This window comes from Talpa occidentalis, unplaced genomic scaffold (assembly GCF_014898055.3).
Source record: "Talpa occidentalis isolate TD23 unplaced genomic scaffold, MPIMG_talOcc4v2.1 talOcc4.6, whole genome shotgun sequence".
NCBI classification, from domain to species: Eukaryota; Metazoa; Chordata; class Mammalia; order Eulipotyphla; family Talpidae; genus Talpa; species Talpa occidentalis.
In genome coordinates, this window is record NW_023604972.1 from 40,014,224 (window position 1) to 40,036,422 (window position 22,199).

General features: G+C 34.6%; 1 protein-coding gene across 4 annotated transcripts in view; it reads right to left on the bottom strand.

Moving 5' to 3' along the window:
- LOC119260282 (UDP-glucuronosyltransferase 2A1) overlaps nucleotides 1-20,941 on the bottom strand; it is a 42,155-nt gene extending 21,214 nt beyond the window's left edge. For 2 of the 4 annotated variants that reach the window (XM_037529267.1, XM_054687961.1), the window contains exons 1-2: nucleotides 20,122-20,839; nucleotides 7,257-7,886 (exon numbers count right to left, since the gene is read on the bottom strand). In XM_037529267.1, coding sequence (XP_037385164.1) covers nucleotides 7,257-7,886; nucleotides 20,122-20,839 — 1,348 coding nt within the window. Of the gene's footprint in view, nucleotides 1-7,256; nucleotides 7,887-20,121 lie in introns of all 4 variants that reach the window. The other 2 variants (XM_037529271.1, XM_037529272.1) reach the window with 2 other exon arrangements.
- Between the last annotated feature and the right edge of the window lie 1,258 nt (nucleotides 20,942-22,199).

The following is a 22,199-nucleotide window of genomic DNA, read 5'->3' on the forward strand; positions in this document are numbered from 1 at the left end:
AAAGGACACAGAAACATCAATTCCAAAGAACACCTGCACCCTATGTTTATAGTAGCACTATTTACAATAGCTAAGCTTTGGAAATAGCCCAAATGCCCAAAAATAGATGACAGGATCAAGATGTGGTACATATATACCATGGAATATTACTCAGCATTCAAAAAAGATAAACACATGCAATTTGCAACAACATGGATGGCACTGGAAGGGAACATGCTCAGCAAAATAAGCCAGAAAGAAAAAGAAAAATACTGGATGGTCTCACTCATAGCAGGAATCTAGAAAACTTAAATAAAGGACCAGGAAAATGAATAACTATAAGAAAGTGAAAATCAAAATCAACAAAAAACTATGAACCAGAGACACTTTTTTGGGGGGTGGAGGGCAGGAGGGGAGGGATTGGGGTCAGAATGTGGGGGTTGCAATTGTATGGGGAATATAAAAATAAAATTTATTATTTAAATAAAATAAAATAAAATAAAATTCTGGTTAAAATATAAAATTGTCCCTTTAAAACTCATTTTTGATTTGGTAAGAAAATGAAAAATGTGAAAATTGCTTAAACAAAGCTGAGTCCTTTCTTTGAAGCATACTCTTGTGCCAGGAGTAGGAAAGTTTGAAAGTTTGCCCAAGACCTACCCTTATCCCCATTCCAAATACATATTGTTTTTTTTTTTTTAAAGATTTTTTTATTTATTTATACAAGCACTGGGTACAGTCAGAAGCGTGGAGGGTGAGAGAATTCACCAGAGCCAGAGCAGGGAGCAGAGCAGGCAGAAGGACTGAGGTACACTGCTTACGGGAGCAGCGGGTGGCAGGAGAGGTCTGCGCGCCATATGGGACCCTCCTCCGGTGGCCGGGGAGCAGCTGGGGATCGAACCGGCACTGCAGAGGCTGCGGGCTGCTTTGCAACCCAGCGCTCAACTGCTGCGCCACCGGGGAGGCCCCCCAAATACAATTTCTCGTAGTGTTAGTTTCCCAAATTGATCCTAGCTATACCATATGAGTTCTATTACATAGAATTTTATAGCAAGGAAAATTGCTGTAAAATTTTACTTGGCACTACGTATATTAAAAAAATCTACCCTTAGAATACTTAACAGTCACTCTTCACATGGATATCCAGTTCAAATTCAAACTAGAAATGCTTCTTTGAAGAAACTTGGGCCCTGACCTCAAAGATAAAATGTTGAGGGGCCTCCCCGGTGGCGCAGCGGTTGAGCGCTGGGTTGCGAAGCTGCCCGCAGCCTCTGCATCGCTGGTTCGATCCCCGGCTGCTCCCCGGCCACCTGAGGACGGTCCCACATGGCGCGCAGACCTCTCCTGCCGCCCGCTGCTCCCCTCAGCAGTGTACTTCGGTCCTTCTGCCTGCTCTGCTCTCTGCTCTGGCTCTGGTGAATTCTCTCACCCTCCCGTGCTTCTGACTGTACCCAGTGCTTGTATGTATCAATCAATCAATCAATAAATCTTAAAAAAAAAAAAAAGATAAAATGTCGAGTTAAAAAAACCAGATACCTTTTACAATGAAATAGGTTTCATGACTAAAAATCAGCAAAGGCAATAGGTGAAAGAAATATTAATGTAGTGATTTGAAATACGAGGATTATTTATAATGAAATATAAAATTATTTTTAATGATGTGCTTAACCATATGAAAGTGAAACCTGAAAATATGAGTAAGAAATAAGAGATTAAAAAGAGTAATTGTGAAAAAATTTTAAGGAATCAAAGAGAATTTCTTAAAATTAATAAGTCAACAAATTAAATAAAAAACTCAATGGATAAATGGTTAATTAGATACAGCTATACAAATAACTAGTGAGCTAGAAGATAAATCTAGGGATATTATTTAGAATTAAGATTTGAATAAAGTCTTGGAATAGGAAATAATATAGAATGGTTAATAGAAACAGAGAATAGACTAAGATGTCTGAATCTAGATGTTGATTTTACGTACTTGGTGTGTCCTCTCCTTTTCCATGAAACCAGACTGAAAAACTAAGTCTGATATTTGTGTTCTTTTAGACAAATCTTCCAATTACTTTTATTTTTTAATAATCATTTTATAGGTAATGTTACAAATGTTACAAATGAAGTATAGAGAATTCTGCATAACCTGAAGCATTTATTATTGGGTGTTTGAATAATTGGGATTTTCAATTTTTATGTTTCCTTCTGTGGTTAGTAATTGTAATTTTACTGCATCTGTGCAATCAGATGATTAGTATGACTCATACAGTTTTAAGAAACTCCCTACAATATACTTGATAATTACCAAGGGCAAAATTGTGATTAAAATTGTCACTAGTAAAAATTTATCTATAATATGTACTTCTTTAAATGCCTCACTGTGAAGAACACAAGATTACTTCTGTAGAATTAGTACCAAAAATTCATACCCTCACTCTAATCATTAGAAAATAATAGGAAAACCCAACTGAGGGATAGTCTAGAAAATAATTAGTCACTAGGCCCCATAAATGGAACTATCACAGTTGGAGGAATATAAATGAAAAGGGGGGAGGTAAGAAGACTTGGGTAGAATACTGGGAGAAAAAAATATGACATTGGCAGGCTAATTAACAAATCTTTCATAAGAATTCCTACTTTTAATAATTTTATTTTGATTATGTAAAATTTTAACTTTAAAAACCTGGTCGAGGGTCTCCCTGGTGACGCAGGGTTTAAAGACATGGGGCCGTCAGGCTGTCGCCAGCCACCGCAGCACGAGTTCGACGCCCACCCAACACAGTCATGGAGCAGCCCACATGGCACAGCAGACCTCTTCTGTCTCACTAGCTGCTCCCCTCAGCAGTATATTTCAGTACTTCTGCCTGTTCTGCTCCCCATTGTCTCTGGTGAATCCTCTCACACACACTCCCACCTTTGGTCTGCACCCCAGTTCTTGCATGCATAAATAAAATAAATCTTTTTTAAAAAACCCAGTCAATTTAAAATTTTCACATTCCTTCTGGAGATATTAATTGGAAATTAAGGAATTACTTATTTATTCAGTTATTTATAGCAGTATGACTCAAAATTTTATTTTAGATTATGAATTCCACTATTACCATTATTTCATATTGCTCAAATTATCCCAGATTTTAGAAATTTTGTGCATATTGTCTCCTGTGTCCTTTCAACATGACTCCATTTTTTTAAAATAGTCATTATGAAAAATCTGCTAAAATACCAAAAAGAATTCCTAGAAATTAAATTCAACAACTTTTACTTTCTAATACCATGAGATAGTTTAAGCTTATCTCTTATTTTCACTGCTTCAACTTTAATATAAACCATTTCTCTAAGGAATGTTGTTCATTTTTTTTAATTGTAAACATTGGTTTACAGCAGTGTATATGATTCAGGGGAGTAAGTTCACATCCCCTCAGATTGGTTCATTTTATTAGAAAAGCGCATTTAAAAATCAAGAAAGATGGGAAAGATGTAATAATAGATTAATTCTTGGATAAGTGTAGCAATAATGTCATATTCCCAGATATGGGAATGTCATCTGTTTGATTAGGTATTTGAAGCATATTTAAATTCTAATTGGTAATAATTTTTATTTACTACATCCATAAACTTTAAGATCTCCTCACTGATAGTTTTAGATATGCTGGAATTTTTAAATACGCTGTTAGATATTTCCTTATTTCTTCTAGTTTCTTTAATATAGATATTTGGAACTTTACTGCATTTAAACATGCTCTACTTCTAGTCAACTTTTCCCTTTGAAATAAATAGCCATTGTAATGGAAACTACACAGAAATCTGATATGTGTTCAAATATAATAATAGGATATATAAGGCACCTGCCCTTTATATTAGTTTTCAGATACCTGGTGTCACTAATACTTTTAGAATGTAATTGCAAGCTAAAGACAAACTGGATTTTACCAGTTTTTCTTAGCAGTATAATTCTATCTGAAATAAAATATGCAAAATTTGCTGCCAAAATATGCTTAGTAACATGAAGAATAGAAAGGATTTAAGTAAGTAAGATTTAATTTCCAAAAACGTGATATTTCTGAAACGAAATGAACATCCTGTGAAAATAAGAAGTCTGGAAAATTTTGCTTTACAAAGGTTTCTTCACACATTATATAATTTCAGATGGCTTCCTTTGTGAAGGAAGGATTAATATATTTCAGAGGCCATGTATTTTTCTATTGGTATTTATTGACTATGCTCTGTGTATGCAGCCCCGACTGTAATAATTAGAGCCTCGCCACTGCAGAGTTTATGGGCATTTTGTAGTAAATAATGTTCAACATAAACCTATTATTTATAATTGTCAGAGCAAATTGACCCATGATGTCATATGATCATCCTAAATAATACAGTGAAATAATTACCCCATTTTTAAAAAGGAGAAAACACTGAGATCACAAAGTTTGAAAATAACACTTAAACCTAAAACCTTATGTGCTTTCCAAGACCCTTCACAATGGTACTTTTTATAATTCCCTTACTTAATCTTACCTCATTTAATATCTATAATATTCATTATGTGATATGTAAATGGGCATTGATAGTTATTATAGGACACATTTCAAATGCATTTGGAAAATCATGTGAATAACATCTAAATTTAAAGCAAATCGTTTTGGAGGCATATGAAATACAGAGTACAGCCAAAAAGAAAATATACTCAAATTGCATTGTTAAGTACATAAGCACAGAATTTTACTTTCAAATTTCTAATTACCATCTCTTCAAAAGAATATACATTTTTTTTTTTATTTTATAGAGGCATGTTTTATTTATTTATTTTATTTGTTTGTTTGTTTTTGTTTATGCATGCACTGTGTACAGTCAGAAGCGCGGGAGGGTGAGAGAATTCACCAGAGCCAGAGCGGGAAGCAGAGCAGGCAGAAGGACCGAAGTACACTGCTGAGGGGAGCAGTGGGCGGCAGGAGAGGTCTGCGCGCCATGCGTGACCCTCCTCTGGTGGCCGGGGAGCAGCCGGGGATCGAACTGGCGCAGCAGAGGCTGCGGGCAGCATCGCAACCCAGCGCTCAACCACTGTGCCACCGGGGAGACCCAAGAATATACAAATTTTAATGATCTTTCATGTGGTTTCTTTATATGTTTGATATGTTCAATTCCTTCCCTTATTTGAGATTAAATGGTGGGTCTCCTCGCTGGTGGCCTAGGTGTTAAGTCTCGGTGCTATCACCAATACATCCTGAGTTTGATCCCCGGCCAGGGAGCTAACCCACATAATGCACAGCAGACCTCTCCTGTCTAGCCCGCTGCTGCCCTTAGCAGTGTATTTCAGTAAGATTCACCTGTTCTGCTCCCCACTTTGTCTCTGGTGAATCCTCTGACACCCCCACTCCCTACTTTTCTGGCTTGCATCCCAGTTCTTCTATGAAAAAATAAAACAAACAAAAACAAATCTAAAAAAAAGTTTACATCATGGAAATTGGATGAAAAATATTTCAAAATCAAGGAAAGAAAAAATATGCTAATTCTACATGTGAAAGATAAAATAAAAGTCAAGTTACATTAAGGGTATTCCAGCATTTACAATCTGCCACATTTCTTTGTATTTTCACATATCTGTGCCTGAATGCTTTTCCTCCAGGGATGCTATTGGCTCTCACCCTCACTTAATTCAGATCTTTCATCTGAAATCTTCATAGACCACCTTATTTAAAATTGTAATCCTACTTCCACAACTATTTCCACTTCTTATTTTACTGTACAGCATGTTTCAGTCTAACATTTTATATATTTTATTATTTGTATCTTCTTACTAGAAGTTCATAGAGTAGAATTTTTGACCTGTGAGCTAATAGAAAAGTGATAGATACTGGATTGTTGGTAAATAAGTACAATTTTTACGCAAAAAGGAACATATAAGGAAGAAGAAAAAAGCTCAAAGTAGGAAGGAAGACTGAAGGTGTATGAAAGGACATTATTTTTTCATTTTGCCTTAGTAAGAAAATATCACTGGTAGTATCAACTTTTAATTCCTACTGTTAGCTAATAAGTTAGTACTACTGATTGATTTAGACATGAAAGCATTCAAAATAGAAGAAAATAGAAAAATTAAGGAAAACACATGACGGCTCAGAAAAAGTACTATAAACAACCAACTGGAAATTATCTTAATATTTTATATTATTTTGTTTGATCCTTATAAGGACTCTGTGAAGCAAGGAAACTTGAGGCTTACCAAAAAGATACTGAGGGGCCTCCCTGGTGGTGCAAGGGGTTAAGAAGCTATCCGCAGCCACTGCAGCGAGAGTTCCATCCCCCGCCAAGGAGCTACCCGCATGGAGTAACAGACCTCTCTTGTCTGGCCTGCTGCTCCCCTCAACTTGTATCTCAGTAGATCTGCCTGTTCTGCTCTCCACTCTGTCTCTGGTGAATCCTTTCACCCCCACACATCTGGCCTATACCCCAGTTCTTGTATGCATAAATAAATAAATCTTTAAAAAAAAGTACTGAGAAATTAAGTTGAAAACAGTGCTAGTCTAAATGTCTAGGAGTGAACCTCCCCGATGGCGCAGCGGTTGATGGCGCAGCGGTTGAGCGCTGGGCTGCGAAGCTGCCCGCAGCCTCTGCAGTGCAGGTTCTATCCCCAGCAGCAGGGCAAGGGTCCCACATGGCGTGCTGACCTCTCCTGCCGCCCGCTGCACCCCTCAGCAGTGTACTTCATCAGTCTGCCTGCTCTGCTCTCCCCTCTGGCTCTGGTGAATTCTCTCACCCTCCCGCGCTTCTGACTGTACCCAGTGCTTGATAAATAAATAAATCTTTTTAAAAAAATTGTTTAAATGTCTAGGAGCACCGAAGAGTGGAGAGATGAGAGACAGAGAAGGGTATAAAGTCAGGTTTCCAAAACCTGATCGTAGGCTTTTTAAAGTTTTTTACACACAAAGAATATGGAAAGAGACTATAAATCCTGTTACCACTTTTAGATGTTTGCCAGGCTATTTTTTGGCAGTCACAATTTATCCTTTTAAATGTACTTTAGTATATATTTAAAAATCGATTTACATATTAAAAATGTATTCTTAAATAAAACCAAGAGTATTTTCATTTAAGCAGTAAGATACATATTAACAATGCCACTCTGTTTTTTAGGAACTTATCCAAAGATAATGATCAAAGACTTGAAAGAAGATATAGTACATCTATTTATTTCTGCTTGATATATACAGTGGGATGGAAGACTTTTGTTGTATTAACAATATAAATAAGGTATTTGGAATCACTAATAAGGAAATGTTTCAGAGACTTACCTAGAACTTTGCTGTAGTACGAATTCCATTCTCCCCAGTAGGACTGAAAAATATAGTCTTGCAGATGATAAGATAGGGTATTTTTAACCCTTTCACCAAAGGTCATCTGGTCAGTGAGTTCTGATAAGGCTGCAGGTACATAGGAGACAGGTGCTGGGATTTTCCCACAGTGTCTTTCCACTGTTGAGGCTGGAGAGAACCTCAATGTATATATAAATGGAATTCCTAATTTCAGAGCCACCAGGTCCCCACAGATTGTTACTGGGTCTGCTACTAACACATCAAAATCACCTCTCTGAAGTTTTGCCATTAACTTGGGGTTGTTTAATACTCCATCACATATTTGTATATTAATTCGGAAAAAAGTATCTAGGAGTTTTCCTAGTTCTTTGTAGAATGTCCAGAGTGTAAGAGGAGTTGGTCTATGGTTTATCCACAGTGCTATCATATGTTCAATCAAGTCATCTATATTTTTTTTATTGAAGGAAACGGGTATCACCTCAAAATTCACAGGAAAATTCAGATTTGATTTGATGAATAGAGTTGTTGATGAAGCCAGTACAGTCACGTTGTGATTTCTTTGAATTAACTCTTCCAGAATGATTTTAATATTTAACCAATGGCTACCATCTGTAGGCCAAATTAGCACATTCCCACTTAAAACAATTTCAGTCAGAGTCAAATAAAAAACCAGGAGCTGGACAAACTTCTTAGGCATGGTGATATCCGTTATGAAAACCATCCTTGTAAATCTTTTAAGATAAAAAGAAACTTTCAAATTATTTTAGGTATTTTTTTCAAAGAAAATAATTCTTAATGTGATAGCTACATTCATTCATAGGTCAATTGATCTATAGATTAAAGGGAAATAATATAATTCAAATTATTATATGCATTAATATTATTCCAAAACAAATGAAACATGGTCTTATTTTAAAGAAAAAGAAACAGATAGGCAAGACTTCTAGTATCTGTGTAGTCTGTAATGGTAATGGTATGATTTTAAAAATGTTTCTTCAATTTATTATATCATTCCCAAAATTAGGTTGAAAAAAAATGACAGTTCTTACTACTAAAACAAATTTGCCAAAACCTATAATGCCATCAGGTTGGATATTTTACTATAAGGTATGTTTTACATGCATTGTTTAATTCCATCCTTTTTATAAATTGCATGGCAGAAGTTATTTGTTCCACTTATGCATAATGAAACTAATATTGAGTTGCATGCCCAAAACATAAAACAAAATAATATAATTGGGGCCACAATTATTACATAATTTTACTCATTGCTGGACTTCTATGACATTATGTCTTGTCTTTGTTTTGGGAGCTTTGGTAATGTCCAAAACCAGCATTATTATCATATCCCATGTTTATATTTAGGGGGGAAAAATGAAAAGCAAACTTCATTTAGAAGGAGTTTGCTCAAATATTTCAAGATGGTTTACACTAATTGTGTTATTTAGTAGTGCTATACATTTAATAGAAAATAGTTTTCTTTGTTGATAAAGCAAATTATCTCCTGGTTACAGGAAATTTTTCACTCCTTTCCCTCTGGCATCTTCATATAGAAATCCAGGAGATAGAACCCAAGGAAACACTGTTTTTTTCTTCAGTAAGAGGGATAGAGTAGCTTAATGTAGGTAAACTCCAGGTTTTAATAGCCCCAGATTTAAAAAATGTCCTTTTATCAGCTTTCTGACCCTATGGGAACTACCTAGACCCTATCAGTCCTGGTTTCTCATGTGTAAAAATGAGAGGTGATGATGCCAATGTGTTTAGTACTGTGTGGATTCACAAAGAGATCTGCAAAGCTGCCTTGCAAACTGCTTGCTTCAGAACAAGAATTTAGTTCATTCTGCTAATTTCAGAATGACTAGCTAACATTGAGTCATAGCACAAGTGGATAGGCTCTAGGGTCAGAATAGAATAGGAAAAGCCTTGGAGGAATAGGGAGGGTTCCAGAGATAAGGGTAACAAATTGCAAAGGGAACTAATAAACACCCCAGAACTAGGGGCAACAGAACATTCCCGAACAAGGACAATAAAGAAAAAAGACTCTGGGACTCAAGACTTAATTCTGGGTACAAAGACATTAAGGCAGAATAAGTGAGACCACCAAGAACTAACCAATCACAAAGAGACTGACCGGGCTTTAGAATAATTAGGGAAAGAAGGTGTATGTTCCCTGAGGCAGGACTCTACTTCAGCTACCTTGCCCCTCCCTAGCCTGTTTCCACCAGCCTGGGAGTCCCTCTTTATTTCTGTTCCTTTTCTCCTTAATAATTTTTTTCTTATATCTATTTCTCTTTTTGCTTTTGCTTATACATCAGTGAGAGTCTTGCTGCGTCTTCGTGAGACACCAACCAGTGGCGGTCTAGTGGTTGGGAGTCAGATCTGCTGCTGGAGTCTGGGATCAGTTCCTGACTGGGAGACTAGACTTGAAAACCTGAAATTAGGGTGTCAACATGAATATAATGATATCTGTCAGCTGAGATTCTCAGAGAGTAGCAAATGGTTAAGAATAGCCATATTATGATATTATTTTAAAAGTTAAAATTATTAGAGGCTCACATTTAAAAGAAAAAAAAACAACAAATAAATGATCAAAAGATAGAAATCAGAAACTGAGAATGGAAATTAACTGGTAGACTTCCTGTCCACATTTAATAGCCCTTGCACTGTGTGATTTCAAGCCCTTGGGTACAAAAGAAATAGGAAGTTAAAGAAAGAGAAAGATAGGAGAGAGAAACTTTCAAAATTATTGATTTGCATCATTTGAAGAGTCAGCCTCAATTTGTATATATGGCAGTATCATTAAAATTAGATTTAAACAAAACAACAATAGAAAATAATGCTCTAATCTTTATGGTCATTAAAATAGGCTATATAAAATATTTTCATAAAGAAAAATGTTGTTTTCATAACTTTCCAATAAAAAGGAGACAAAACACCACCAACAAAGCACAACAAAGTTTACCTGTAAAATATTTGTCCAATTACTGAGGTTAATATTAGTAGAATATAACAGAGATTACTCACTAACAATAGGATAGAACTTAAGTTTATCAAAATATATCTCAGAATCAAATAGACATGTAGACATGCTAAATGATCCTGAACAAACAAAAATTAAAGAGTTTTCGAAGTTAATATTTTAATGTTAACTAGTTTTCAGAATGATAAAATAATTATCCAATGTAATAAAGAATAATAGGAAACAACAGAAATTAATTCTATATATTATGTGTTGTTGTTTTCAAAGTATACTTGCAAGTAAAGTACTTAATCTCATTGGTGTCAATCTGTATTCTCTGTTTTCCAGTATACATCAAATGTTTCATAATTGAAAATTCAAAATTTGTGAAAAGATGACAAAATATTTAGGGGCATAAGTAGGTATAACTTTAAATTTAATTTCATCAATGGAAAAAACAACTTCTGCTAATACATCTGATTTCATGAAAAAAATGAAGCTCTGTGATTTACAATTGTCACATATTTGTTTGCTTTCTGAGTTTATCTTACTTTGAGTAAGGTTTAAACCATGGCATAGCAGAAATGTCGTTCTGGAGAGAGCATACCCCGCTTGTCCAACTTCATTTTATATATAAGAAAATAGATTGAGAGGTTAAAATAGTCTCAAAGTTACAATGCCAGCAAGTAGTAGATCAATTGGATACATAAGTGTTCTGGTTCTTAGCTCAGTGTCCTTTCCTCTGTGTTCTACTACGTAAATCCAATATTTCAGAAGCAATTTATAGCAGTAAAATTTAGAAAAACATTGCATTTCAATACATGAAAGTTTGATAACATATCATAAACTAAAGATCCTAGAAAATAACTTAAGCACAAGACTCTGAAACATCAGTACATGAATATCATGAATGAAAACTGTCAGTCTTTGAAAAATTTTTCCAATTTGAATGTTATGCTTGTACTTGAATCCTCACTTTTATTCCAATCTGTTTACTTTGAAAGGGAGGATTCTATATAGTAATAAAATTGTTCTCAAAATAACATATAACAGGTTTTATGTATGACATTTGCTGGAGAAAGGTAGCTAATCTGTGCAAAATTAGTGTTAAATTTCTTAAAATATCTACGATGCTATCCGTTTGAATTGAGAACACTTATAAAAACATTTATTTGGAAATTCTTTCTTACAATTTCCCCCCAAAATTCATGCCTAGTTTGAACATCCTTCTTGCTCCCTGAGCATTGCCCTTAGGGCTAGGATTTAATTAGGCTAATTCAGTTTTCATTGTCACTTAAATTTGGAGATGGCCTTAGAGTCTGAAAATCTGTCTTCCTACTGCAGGAATTAATTTCCTCATAGCTATCAGTTTTTTCCTCACATCAGTGCTTCCATTTTATTTCAATTCCTTAATTGGCATTTCGTTAGCCCTCTGGAAACTTAAATTTAGATGTATTTTCTTTTTGTTCCTTTTTTTGTTAATATGAACTGAATATTTTTCTAGAGCTTTTTGACATCGAATGTTTCACCACTTCCTTGATTTTAATGTCTGACAGTTTACTAAGCCTCCTCTATACGAAAGAGAGAAAATGATGGGCCTATTTCCTAGAGTTGTAAGGACTGAATGAAACAAGATATGTAAATTATCTAGACCAGCATTGTGCTCTATAAATGTTAGTTATATATGGTATTTTAGAGAATCTTATTTTAAAAATGATTCATTTAACATCCAAATTTTTTTTACTTTTAGCACTTATTTTACTTTTTTTTTTTTTAATAGAAGCATGTTTTTATTTATTTATTTATTTGTTTGTTTGTTTTGTTTATACATGCAATGGGTACAGTCAGAAGCACAGGAGGGTGAGAGAATTCACCAGAGCCAGAGCAGGGAGCAGGGAGCAGAGCAGGCAGAAGGACTGAAGTACACTGCTGAGGGGAGCAGCGGGCGGCAGGAGAGGTCTACGCGCCATGTGGGACCCTCCTCCGGTGGCCTGGGAGCAGCCGGGGATCGAACCGGCACCACAGAGGCTGCGGGCAGCTTCGCAACCCAGCGCTCAACCGCTGCGCCACCGGGGAGGCCCCAGCACTTATTTTACTTTAATTACTCATACTCAGTAGTACCTATTTCATGAAAAGATCTGAATATTATGGCCATAAGTTTTCTTGAAGATATGTTACTTTTTCTATTTAGTTGAATATGTTTGCAAAATATTCTATTGTTAATATGCATAGTATTAGTTATTAGAGATTATTCACCTAATTATTTACATATAATATATATATAAATCTAATATAAAAATATTAATGACCAAAAAATAAAACTTTTTTGCTGTTATAGTGGCAAAATTATTCATAACAGTAGGTAATGTTTGTGGATTATAAATATTTTAATGGCATTAAAATATTACACTATTCTTTCCCAAAATATTTTCCCAATTTTTGATGTCTTTTGTTGTTAATATGAACATAAAAATGAAATTACCTGCTTCAAATTTTAAGAAATAAATTTGGTATCTGCAGAAAACTTTTTATTTTCAGTTAAAGATTGTTTAGGACAAGAAAGCTATTCCTAGGCAACCCAACCTAGCAACAGAGATACATGGAGACCTATGCCTAAAGGAATAGCAAATTACCTAGTGATAACATGGCCCAATTAAACTCCATTCAGCAAGTATGAAATAGGTCAAAGATAGAATATTACATTTTAAAAGCTAAATTCATTGAATGAAAGAAGTATCCAAGAAAGTTTAAATCTAAAATGTCCTGAGTAGTTGATGTGTACTTGAAAAATTAAAAGAGAGAAAATTTTTCTAGAAGCTTTGGTGTCTAAAAGACTTAAATTTAGAAACTATTTCTCAAAGTAGGATCTATATAATTTTAGCATGCTTGATATTTCCAAGTCTTGATATTCTCATATATAATACTAGTGCTTTTCTTTATAAATTGTTTGCAAAAATTAAGAGATATAATACATAGGAAGTATTTATCACAGTCTAGTGCATAGGAAGCAATCAAAAAATGGTAACTGCTATTTCTAAAATGATATCCATGAGCTTGAACTAACATACCTGTGACCTGACATAAGTAGTGATTTTGACATTATAATATCCAATTCCTAGCAATTAGGAGAGATTAAGGACTCACTCTGGTTCTTTTGCATTCCACTGCCAAAAGTAATCTTACAGAAAGGTGTCCTATTTATTCAGTCAGGTGTGATAATTTGAGGCATAAGTGAATATGAATTTGTTTCAATGAGTTTGATTAGTATATTCAAGCTAAAGTAAAAATTAAATTCAAATTACAAATTGGAAATAAATTGATTTTGCAATTTAGTTCCATTTATCATTCTCATTTATTACTCTACATGTACAAAGTATAGCATAAAAAATTAATTTGTCTCATCAATACTTTTCCTTCTTACCTGGTTTTTTGGATATGAGTGCTCATGTCCCTGGGCATCAATAAGTATATTATGTTTTAGTAAAACAAACTTAAATAGTCATTCTCAGTGGGAAGACTATAATTTGATTAGAAACATGATACAATCAAAATTAGAGGGTAAGAACATTTTTAGAAATCCCTGTTACATTCCCATGAACAACCTTAAGAAAGATTAGTCTCGTGTCTTAAAACTAGTAGAAGAGTGTGGTTTTATTACCAGCATTAACTTACAAGCAAAATACAATGAAATGATATTCTGAGACTGAGAGTTTGAGAAGATTTATCCAAGTATAACCTTACCAACATGAATACGAAACACTGCAATCATGACAATTATTCAAAGGTTGAGAAAAAAATAGTTGATAAAGGCATAAGTGATGAAATAAAAAATGTAAATATACATTGTGATTGAGGACCTTTCCATGTACATTCCTTTATCATATTAACTGAGATGTCACACATATTCAAATGGCATTGTTAGCTTACTATATGTATAAGGACAGTGAAGAGTTTTTGCAGAGCTTGACAATTTTATTATCTCATGACATTGCTATTTGTTCATCTTCATTCTTCATTTTTAAGATCCTGTTTTAGCTCTATGATGTTGACAATTCACTTCTGTGATCATAGGATAACTAAATATTTGTCTATAATTACTATTGCTTATTCTCTGTGAAAGACAGATAACTAGGTCTTTATTTATATCCCAGGAGATAAACATATATTAAGTTTTGGATCAACTGTTTATTGAAGACATCCAGAGGAAATGATAAGTTCTGTTGATTATCAGTTTAAGTAACCATTTTCACATCATTTTTTATCCTACATTTTTATTTTTAGTAATTCATACTCATTCTATACTAAATATGCATAACTATTTTGATTGCTAGAGATCCATTATCTAACTCTTTTAGAACAGAGATTTGTGGAAAAGAAGACTGTCAATAGCTACCATTACAGAGGAACCTCAAATATTCTCTTTTCAACACATATATGCAACCTACTGTTTTGCACATAGTACTTTTTCATTTTAATTTTTAATGCCTTTTAGGGTTTTGATTCATCAGCTGATAAACATCTCTAGATCTCACAATCTAGATAGACAACATTGCAACATTGAAAGCTTTGCAGACAACATTGCAAGCTCTGCAGTATATAGAGAATATTTAATTCCTTCAATTTTTTGAAATCATTATTGTGTTAAAATGAGTGAAAGTTCAAAATTACTTTGTTGTATTAATAATAATAAGTTAAAGCATCAAATCTTTTTTTAAATTTCTTTTATATTGTTTACATCATTCTTCCTTTTTGTATGCTTTCTCCTCTCAGGTGTAGTCCCTCTAGAATTCCCACCACCAATTCATCCATGCACCATCATCATAGTCCCTTGTGCTCTTCCCTCTACTGTTTTGATCTCACTCCCTACCCCTCCCCTACAAAATATTTCTGATTTATAGTTGCCTGTTAATTTTGTTTTTTAATTTGTTATAGTTATTTTTTTTTCCTGATCCCTTATTTGTTTCCCCTATATTCCTCCTATAAGTGAAACCATGTGATATTTTTCTTTTTCTTTCTGGCTTATTTCACTGATCATAATCCCTTCTAAATCCATCCATGTTGCTGAAAATGGCATGAATTTATCTTTTTTGATTTAAACCTCAAATCTTAATAACAAACATAGAAACACAATTTGTCAAAAATGGGAAAGATTTTATCTCTATGAATATCATTGGTGTTAAGTGCATGCTTGTGAGGCTTATCATGAAATCATGTTAAAATATTGGATATTCAAAATCTAAAACTATTCAAAATATGAGTGTAATATGCACTGTGAAATGATTTTAGCTTTCTGGGAATATAAATAACATATAAGCCTAATGCTTAACTTTAAATCATTTGATTTTTGATAGTTTCAGAAATATGCTATATAAGAAAGCATTTATAATGCCCAAAAATAAATGACTGGATCACAATGGGTTCACAATGAAATATTATTCAGCAATCAAAAAAGATAAACTCATGCAATGTACAGCAACATGGATAGATCTGGAAGGGATCATGCTCAGCGAAATAAGCCAGAAAGAAAAAGAAAAATACCGGATGGTCTCACTCATAGCAGGAATTTAGAAAACCTAAATAAGGGACCAGGAAAAGGGCTAATTATAATAAAGAAAAAAATCAAAATCAACAAGCAACTATAAACCAGAGACACACTACAGGGGGAGGGGAGGAGAAGAGAAGGGATTAGGGTCAAAATAAGGGGGGCAGAATTGTATGAGGAATATAACCAAAATGAAAATGCATACATTGTGCAAAAATGAAAAAAATGATGTAAGAATTATATAAAATAAAATATATTAAAAAATTTTAAAAAGAAATAAAAAAGCATTTATTATTCTACATGTACAAAGTATAGCATAGAAATTAATTATTCTGTCAAGCAAGCTGCATATAAAAGGAAAGCAGGAAGCTTGGAAATTAGGTGATCATCAGAGAGTAAAATCATACCATTCTTATTTAGATGACACTTAACTTTCTCACAAATGGCACTCCCTATCATTCTCATTTTCATCCCATATATCAAAGTGCTTACTGGACTTAACCAGATATTCCCCAAAGCACTTCATATACACTTTGCCCAAAATGGAATGCATCATTCTCATTCCCAAATCATCTCTCTCACATGTTCACCATTTCGGTTAATTGTGCCCTTTTTCAGTTACTGAAATCAGAAATATTGAAATCATTTTAACCTCGTCGTCACCCTTCTTAATAATCTTCTACTATCGGCAACTTTTATTAATTTCACTTGATCAGTTACCAATACTTGCTGGTTAGTTTCTCCTAGACACTATTTGAAAGTCCCTGTTATATGTTAACAAATTTAGTCCTTTCAGGAGCTCTGTTAGAGATAACATAAATAACTGCAAAGTACAAAGAGACTTAATTACTTTTCCACGGTCCCATATGAGTAAGTGAAAATTGTTTATCAAGAGCCTGTTCTAATACGTTCTTCCTTGCAGTACGCCACAGTTTAACAACCATCTACTCAAGGTACATGTCTGTTCAACTGATTTAGATAAAATACAGTCTAGTCATACTATATCCTTTGAAATGCTTCACAGTTTGGTTCCCATAAAATCAAAATGCTTAGCATTACATATAAGGAAATTTGAAAATATTTATTAAGCTTTTGGTCAAAGATGGCATTTAAGGATGTTTCTTGTTTTGTTCCCAGGAAAATAATCCGAAATTAGCCCACACTAGTGCTGTACCAGAAGGTCCTTTGGCATGGGGCAGAACTGGAAAATCTCTTGTACATGGGGGATTAGCACAGACTGTACCAGAAAGCACAATGAGGAGATTCTTGCTTCATTTAGCAAGAGGAAGGTGGAGAGAAATGCCTGGAGATTGTGGCCTTAAAAACTTTCCCACAAGGTTTGCAAGCCCAGAGAGGGGGCCTAACTGGTAAGGAGACACATAACATTGACTGAGGGTATGTATGTGCTAAGGAGCTGATGTACTCCCAGAATCTAGGTCCACAGTGAATGGAACAAGAGCATTGTTCCATATATCCCATCCTTCCAGGCTGGCATTAACCTTGTAAGGCACACTGACAGTGTGTAATCTACAGAGATTGGACTCTGGGACCACAGAGAGGAAGGACATCAACAGTGTCACAGGCATGAACCAGTCCCCTGCCCCCACCTCCACAGCATTCAGGCACTTTCTCACCATTGACCCAGCAGCGGCAGGATCACATCTTCAGATCTACAATAGCTTGGAAAGAGGCCAAACCTCTAAAATAATATAACTCTGGGGAAAATTTAAAAAACAAACAAGAAAACAGTGCCATCTACTGGAAAAGTAGTACTGCAAATCTCTAAGTTATTATTATAGACTTAAAAAATATAGGGACATGCTTTCATAGGAAATATAATACAAGGCATCTTGATCCTCAAGGACATGTGTCATCACAATGAGAAAAAAACCTTCCAGAATGCAACCTCAAAAACATGTAAAATTTTATCCTTCTATAAGTTATAGATTTCAAGATCACTATGATAAGGAAATTCAAAGAAATTAAAACACAGAAAACTTATTAAAGAGATATAAGAAAACTCAGAAAGATAAATGAATGACCTTACAAATATAATTAATGAACATCAAAGAGAAACTGAAGCTTTAATTAAGAAAATAACAGAGATTCAGAATATAAAGAGGTCTACACAGGAGGGAGAAAAATCTGAAAGCTATAGAAGTAGAGTAGACCAATTAAAGACTGAATCAGTGGTCATATGACATGATATGTGAGTATGATAGGGACAAAGTACCAAGGTGGAAGAAGAAAAGGAAATATGAAGGAAAAAAAATGAAGAAATACTTCAAGAATTATCTGACTCTATTACAAAAGGAAATATAAGAATAATGAGTTATCCAGAAGGAAATGAGGTAGCAGAGAGGGGAGCAGAAATCTTATATAAAGAAACAATAGAGGAAAACTTCCCAAACTAAATATACACATCCATAAAACTAAAATAACATCTGGTTATTTATATGTTATGAGACGTATGCCAAGACACAGAGTGTGAAACTATCAAGAATTTAAGACAAAGAATAAATGTTGAAACTGGCTAGAAAAAAAGGCAAATAACCTATATAAGTACTCCCTTCAGGCTTACATCAGACTTTTCTGAGAAAACCTATGGAAAAGGAGTGATGGAATTGAAGTATTCAAATACACAAATATAGACTCTCTTAAAGATATGGATGAGAAATAATAAAGACTTTCCTAGCCAAAAAGATATAGGAGTTTTTTGTTTCTTTGTTTGTTTTTAAAGATTTTATTTATTTATTTTGGCATAGAATTGGAAACAACCTAAGTGCCCAAGGACAGAGGTGTGGATTAAGAAAATGTGGTTTATGTACACATGAAATATTACTCAGCTCTAAAAATAAATGAACTCTTCCATCATCTCAATATGGAGGGGATTATGCTAAATGAAATATCAGATGTTTTCACTCACAGGTGGAATATAAACAAAGAGTCAAAATCAAACCAAAAACAAACCTCCCCAAAACTGACACAAAACTGGGGCTTCAAGAGGCTGAGAGTAGGATGGAGAGCAAATGGAAGAGGGTGACAATAGACTATGTTGGAGGACCACAGGTGCCTTGCTGGTGCATGTGGTATAGCAACATACATCCGAAGAAGTGTGAACATACATTTCTGAATCATATAATTTTGTAAATTACTGTTACCATGAGAAAAATACACTAAAAGTAAATATTAATTGAATTAATTCTTTCTTGTAATCCTAACATCTCCAGCTTTCTCCCCCCTGTCTGTTCAGCTCGCACTTTAACATTGATAAATAAAGATCATCAAAGTATATGTGTGAGTTTTTGAGATTCCACAACATTGGATTCACTGTTTCATTCCCCACATTTAATTTTTAGGAAAGTTCATATATATTGTTCAGAAAACTTGAGCATCACCTCAACTTTGAATTTTTTCAGACTCATTCTCTCCTTCCACATAATGCCTATCTCCTTTGTACTAGCTCGGAACTTTACACATATTTGTCACATCCACATTGTTAATATTGTATATAATTCCCCTTATATCTGACTGCTCTGGTTTACTGTGGAGCCCTTGAAGCCTGGGGCTTCATTTTCATGTTTGTTATAATCTCTGGACACTGAAGGAGTACCTAGTAAATAGTAGGAAATCTATGAGCAATGATCAGAAATTTTCTATTTAATAGATACTTTTAAGCATACACACACACACACCTATGTGTCCATAATGGACTTCTGGAAAGCTTAATCTCTTTCAGTTTTCCCCATACACCACTAAAATTTCTTGGCAATTTCCATATTCAGTGCAATATTTAAATGAATGAGAATCCAGTTTTATTTTCATTTTGTCAATTTATCTTACCCGTGAAATAACTTATAGTTATGTTGGTATCCTCAAGTACACAAAATTAGGAAACAAAAAGAACTCCTATTGCAGCTCTGAAGCATATTGTCTTTTATCTTTCTTTCTTTTGTTATTTATGCATACAAGAGCCAGGGTGTCAGCTAGAGTTGCAGGGGGTGAGAGGATTCACCAGAGACAGAAGGCAGAATGACCGAAATACACTGCTGAGGGGAGCAGCGGGCGAGACAGGACAGGTCTGCTGCATTATCGGGCAGCTCCCTGGCTGGCCAGGGATTGAACTCATGCTGCAGAGGCCACAGATAGCTTCACAGGTCTGTGCTCAACCCCTTGCACCACCAGGGAGGTCCTATATTGTAAATGATATAAAGAAGCCAAATGATGGAAATAGGTAGTGATCAATAAATAAGACAGAAAAAGAATAGTCCTGGGGAATAAAAATGAGGTTATTAAAAGCTTTGTTTAAATTCAAATAATAATAATTTTAAAAAGCTACATACCTAAAGCTTTACTATAATAGGAATCCCAAGATTTCCAAAGAGTATTAAACATGTGGTCCTGTAGATGGTAAGAGATGAAATTTCTTATTCTGTCAGTGAAAGACATCTGGTCGGTGAGTTCTGATAAAATAGCAGGAACATAGGAAGGAGGGTATGGTACCTTCCCACAGTGCTTTTCCACTGTTGAGGCGGGAGAAAACCTCAAGGAATATATAAATGGAATTCCTAATTTTAACGCTACTATATCTCCACAAGGAAACACTGGATCTGACACTAGAACCTCAAATTTGCTTTTCTTCAGCTTTTCCATCAGTTGTGAATTTTGGAGAACGCCATCACAGATTTCTCTGGATACCATGTGGAAGTCATTGATAACTTTGGCTATTTCGTGATAGAATCTCCAAATAGTTGAAGGAGATGGTCTATACTCCATCCATGTCAAAACAAAGTCTTTAATTACTCCTTCAATTTTTTCTTTGCCAAAAGGCACCTTGTATATTTCAAATGTCAGAGATGAGTTAGCGGTCGGTGTGATGAAAAGTGCACCAGAGGCAACTAGGACAGTCACATTGTGCTCTTTTTTAATCAGCTCATCTATAATTATCTTAACATTTAGCCAATGACTACCTTCCATTGGCCAAATCAGAACATTCCCACCAAGAGAGATTCCTAGGAGACTTATCTGAAGCATCAACAGTAGAATTATCTTGTTTAACATGATGTAGTTTGATGTAGAAGCTTTGATGAGATGTGACACAAACGAATTTCTCTGTTTTCCAAACAAAAAGAAAGACATTATTTCTCAGTTTTGATTCAAATCGATACTCTTAAGAGCCTTCTCTCTACCAAGTGATATTAGTCATGATAAGTTCATATTTTATTGTAATTACAGGTTTAGGATTAACACATGTCATGCCATTCAACATGTTGCTTTAGCTTTGGTTGTGATCCTTGCTTTCTGATCCATTTCTTAAACTTGCTCCTTTAACACTTTCTTTGTGTCTCATGATTGTTAAATTTTTACTCTTAAATTGCTTGAAGTCACTGTCTATCTCAATCATACATTCAGGCCTAGGTACTGAAATCTTAGATTGGGCCAGAACTTACTCAGAAAAGTAGAAATGCTAATGCTATAGGCTTTCCATTATCTAATGCAATTTTTATATTATCATTATGACAAATATTACATTTACTAGTTACCAATAATAAAATTACTTTAGAGAATGCTTATAAAAATATTAATGCAAACAGATATATAGTAAGTGTACTACTTACTACTAATTTAATAATATGTTAGAGAAATCATTTATCACTGAGAAAAATGTATAAGTAAATGAACAAACTATATACAAATAATACATGTAAGAGATGATGGTTAATATTACTATTGAAAAAGAGCTGCTTGGGGAAAATTGTTAATTCTAGCATGATTTCATAAAAAGAGCTGTTCAAAAACTAGCTAGCCTATGTGAATAAGAGCGACTTTACATCTAGGCTCAGTTTTTATTTTATTATTTTAAAGATTTATTTATTTATGCATACAAGAGCTGGGGTGCAGGCCAGAGATGCATAGGGCGAGAGGATTCACCAGAGACAGAGTGGGGAGCAGAACAGGTAGATCTACTGAAATAAACTGCTGAGGGGCGCAGTGGGCAAGGCAGGCAAAAGTCTGCTGTGCCATGTGGGTCACCTCCTTGGCCAGGGATCAAACTCGAGCTGCAGTGGCTGCAGATAACTTCATAGCACTGTGTCTTATCCCCTTGCACCACCAAGGAGACCCCTAGACTCAGTTTTTAAAAAGTGCTAGCATTTATGAAGAACTCACTATACTCACACTTTGTGTGAAGTATTTTATATGTATTCATCACATTTATTTCTCATATAAAAATTCTGTGAGATATGAGCTGTAATTATTCCCATATCAAAGGAACCATTGCACAGAGAAGTTACGTATCTTATCAATTTCATAGAGGAAAAAAAAAGCTGTAATGAGGAAAAAAGTAACTGGTGGTAAAAGCCTTATGGCAATTTGGCTCCCAGATCCTATTGTGCTAAACACTAGAAGAGATTGTCCATCA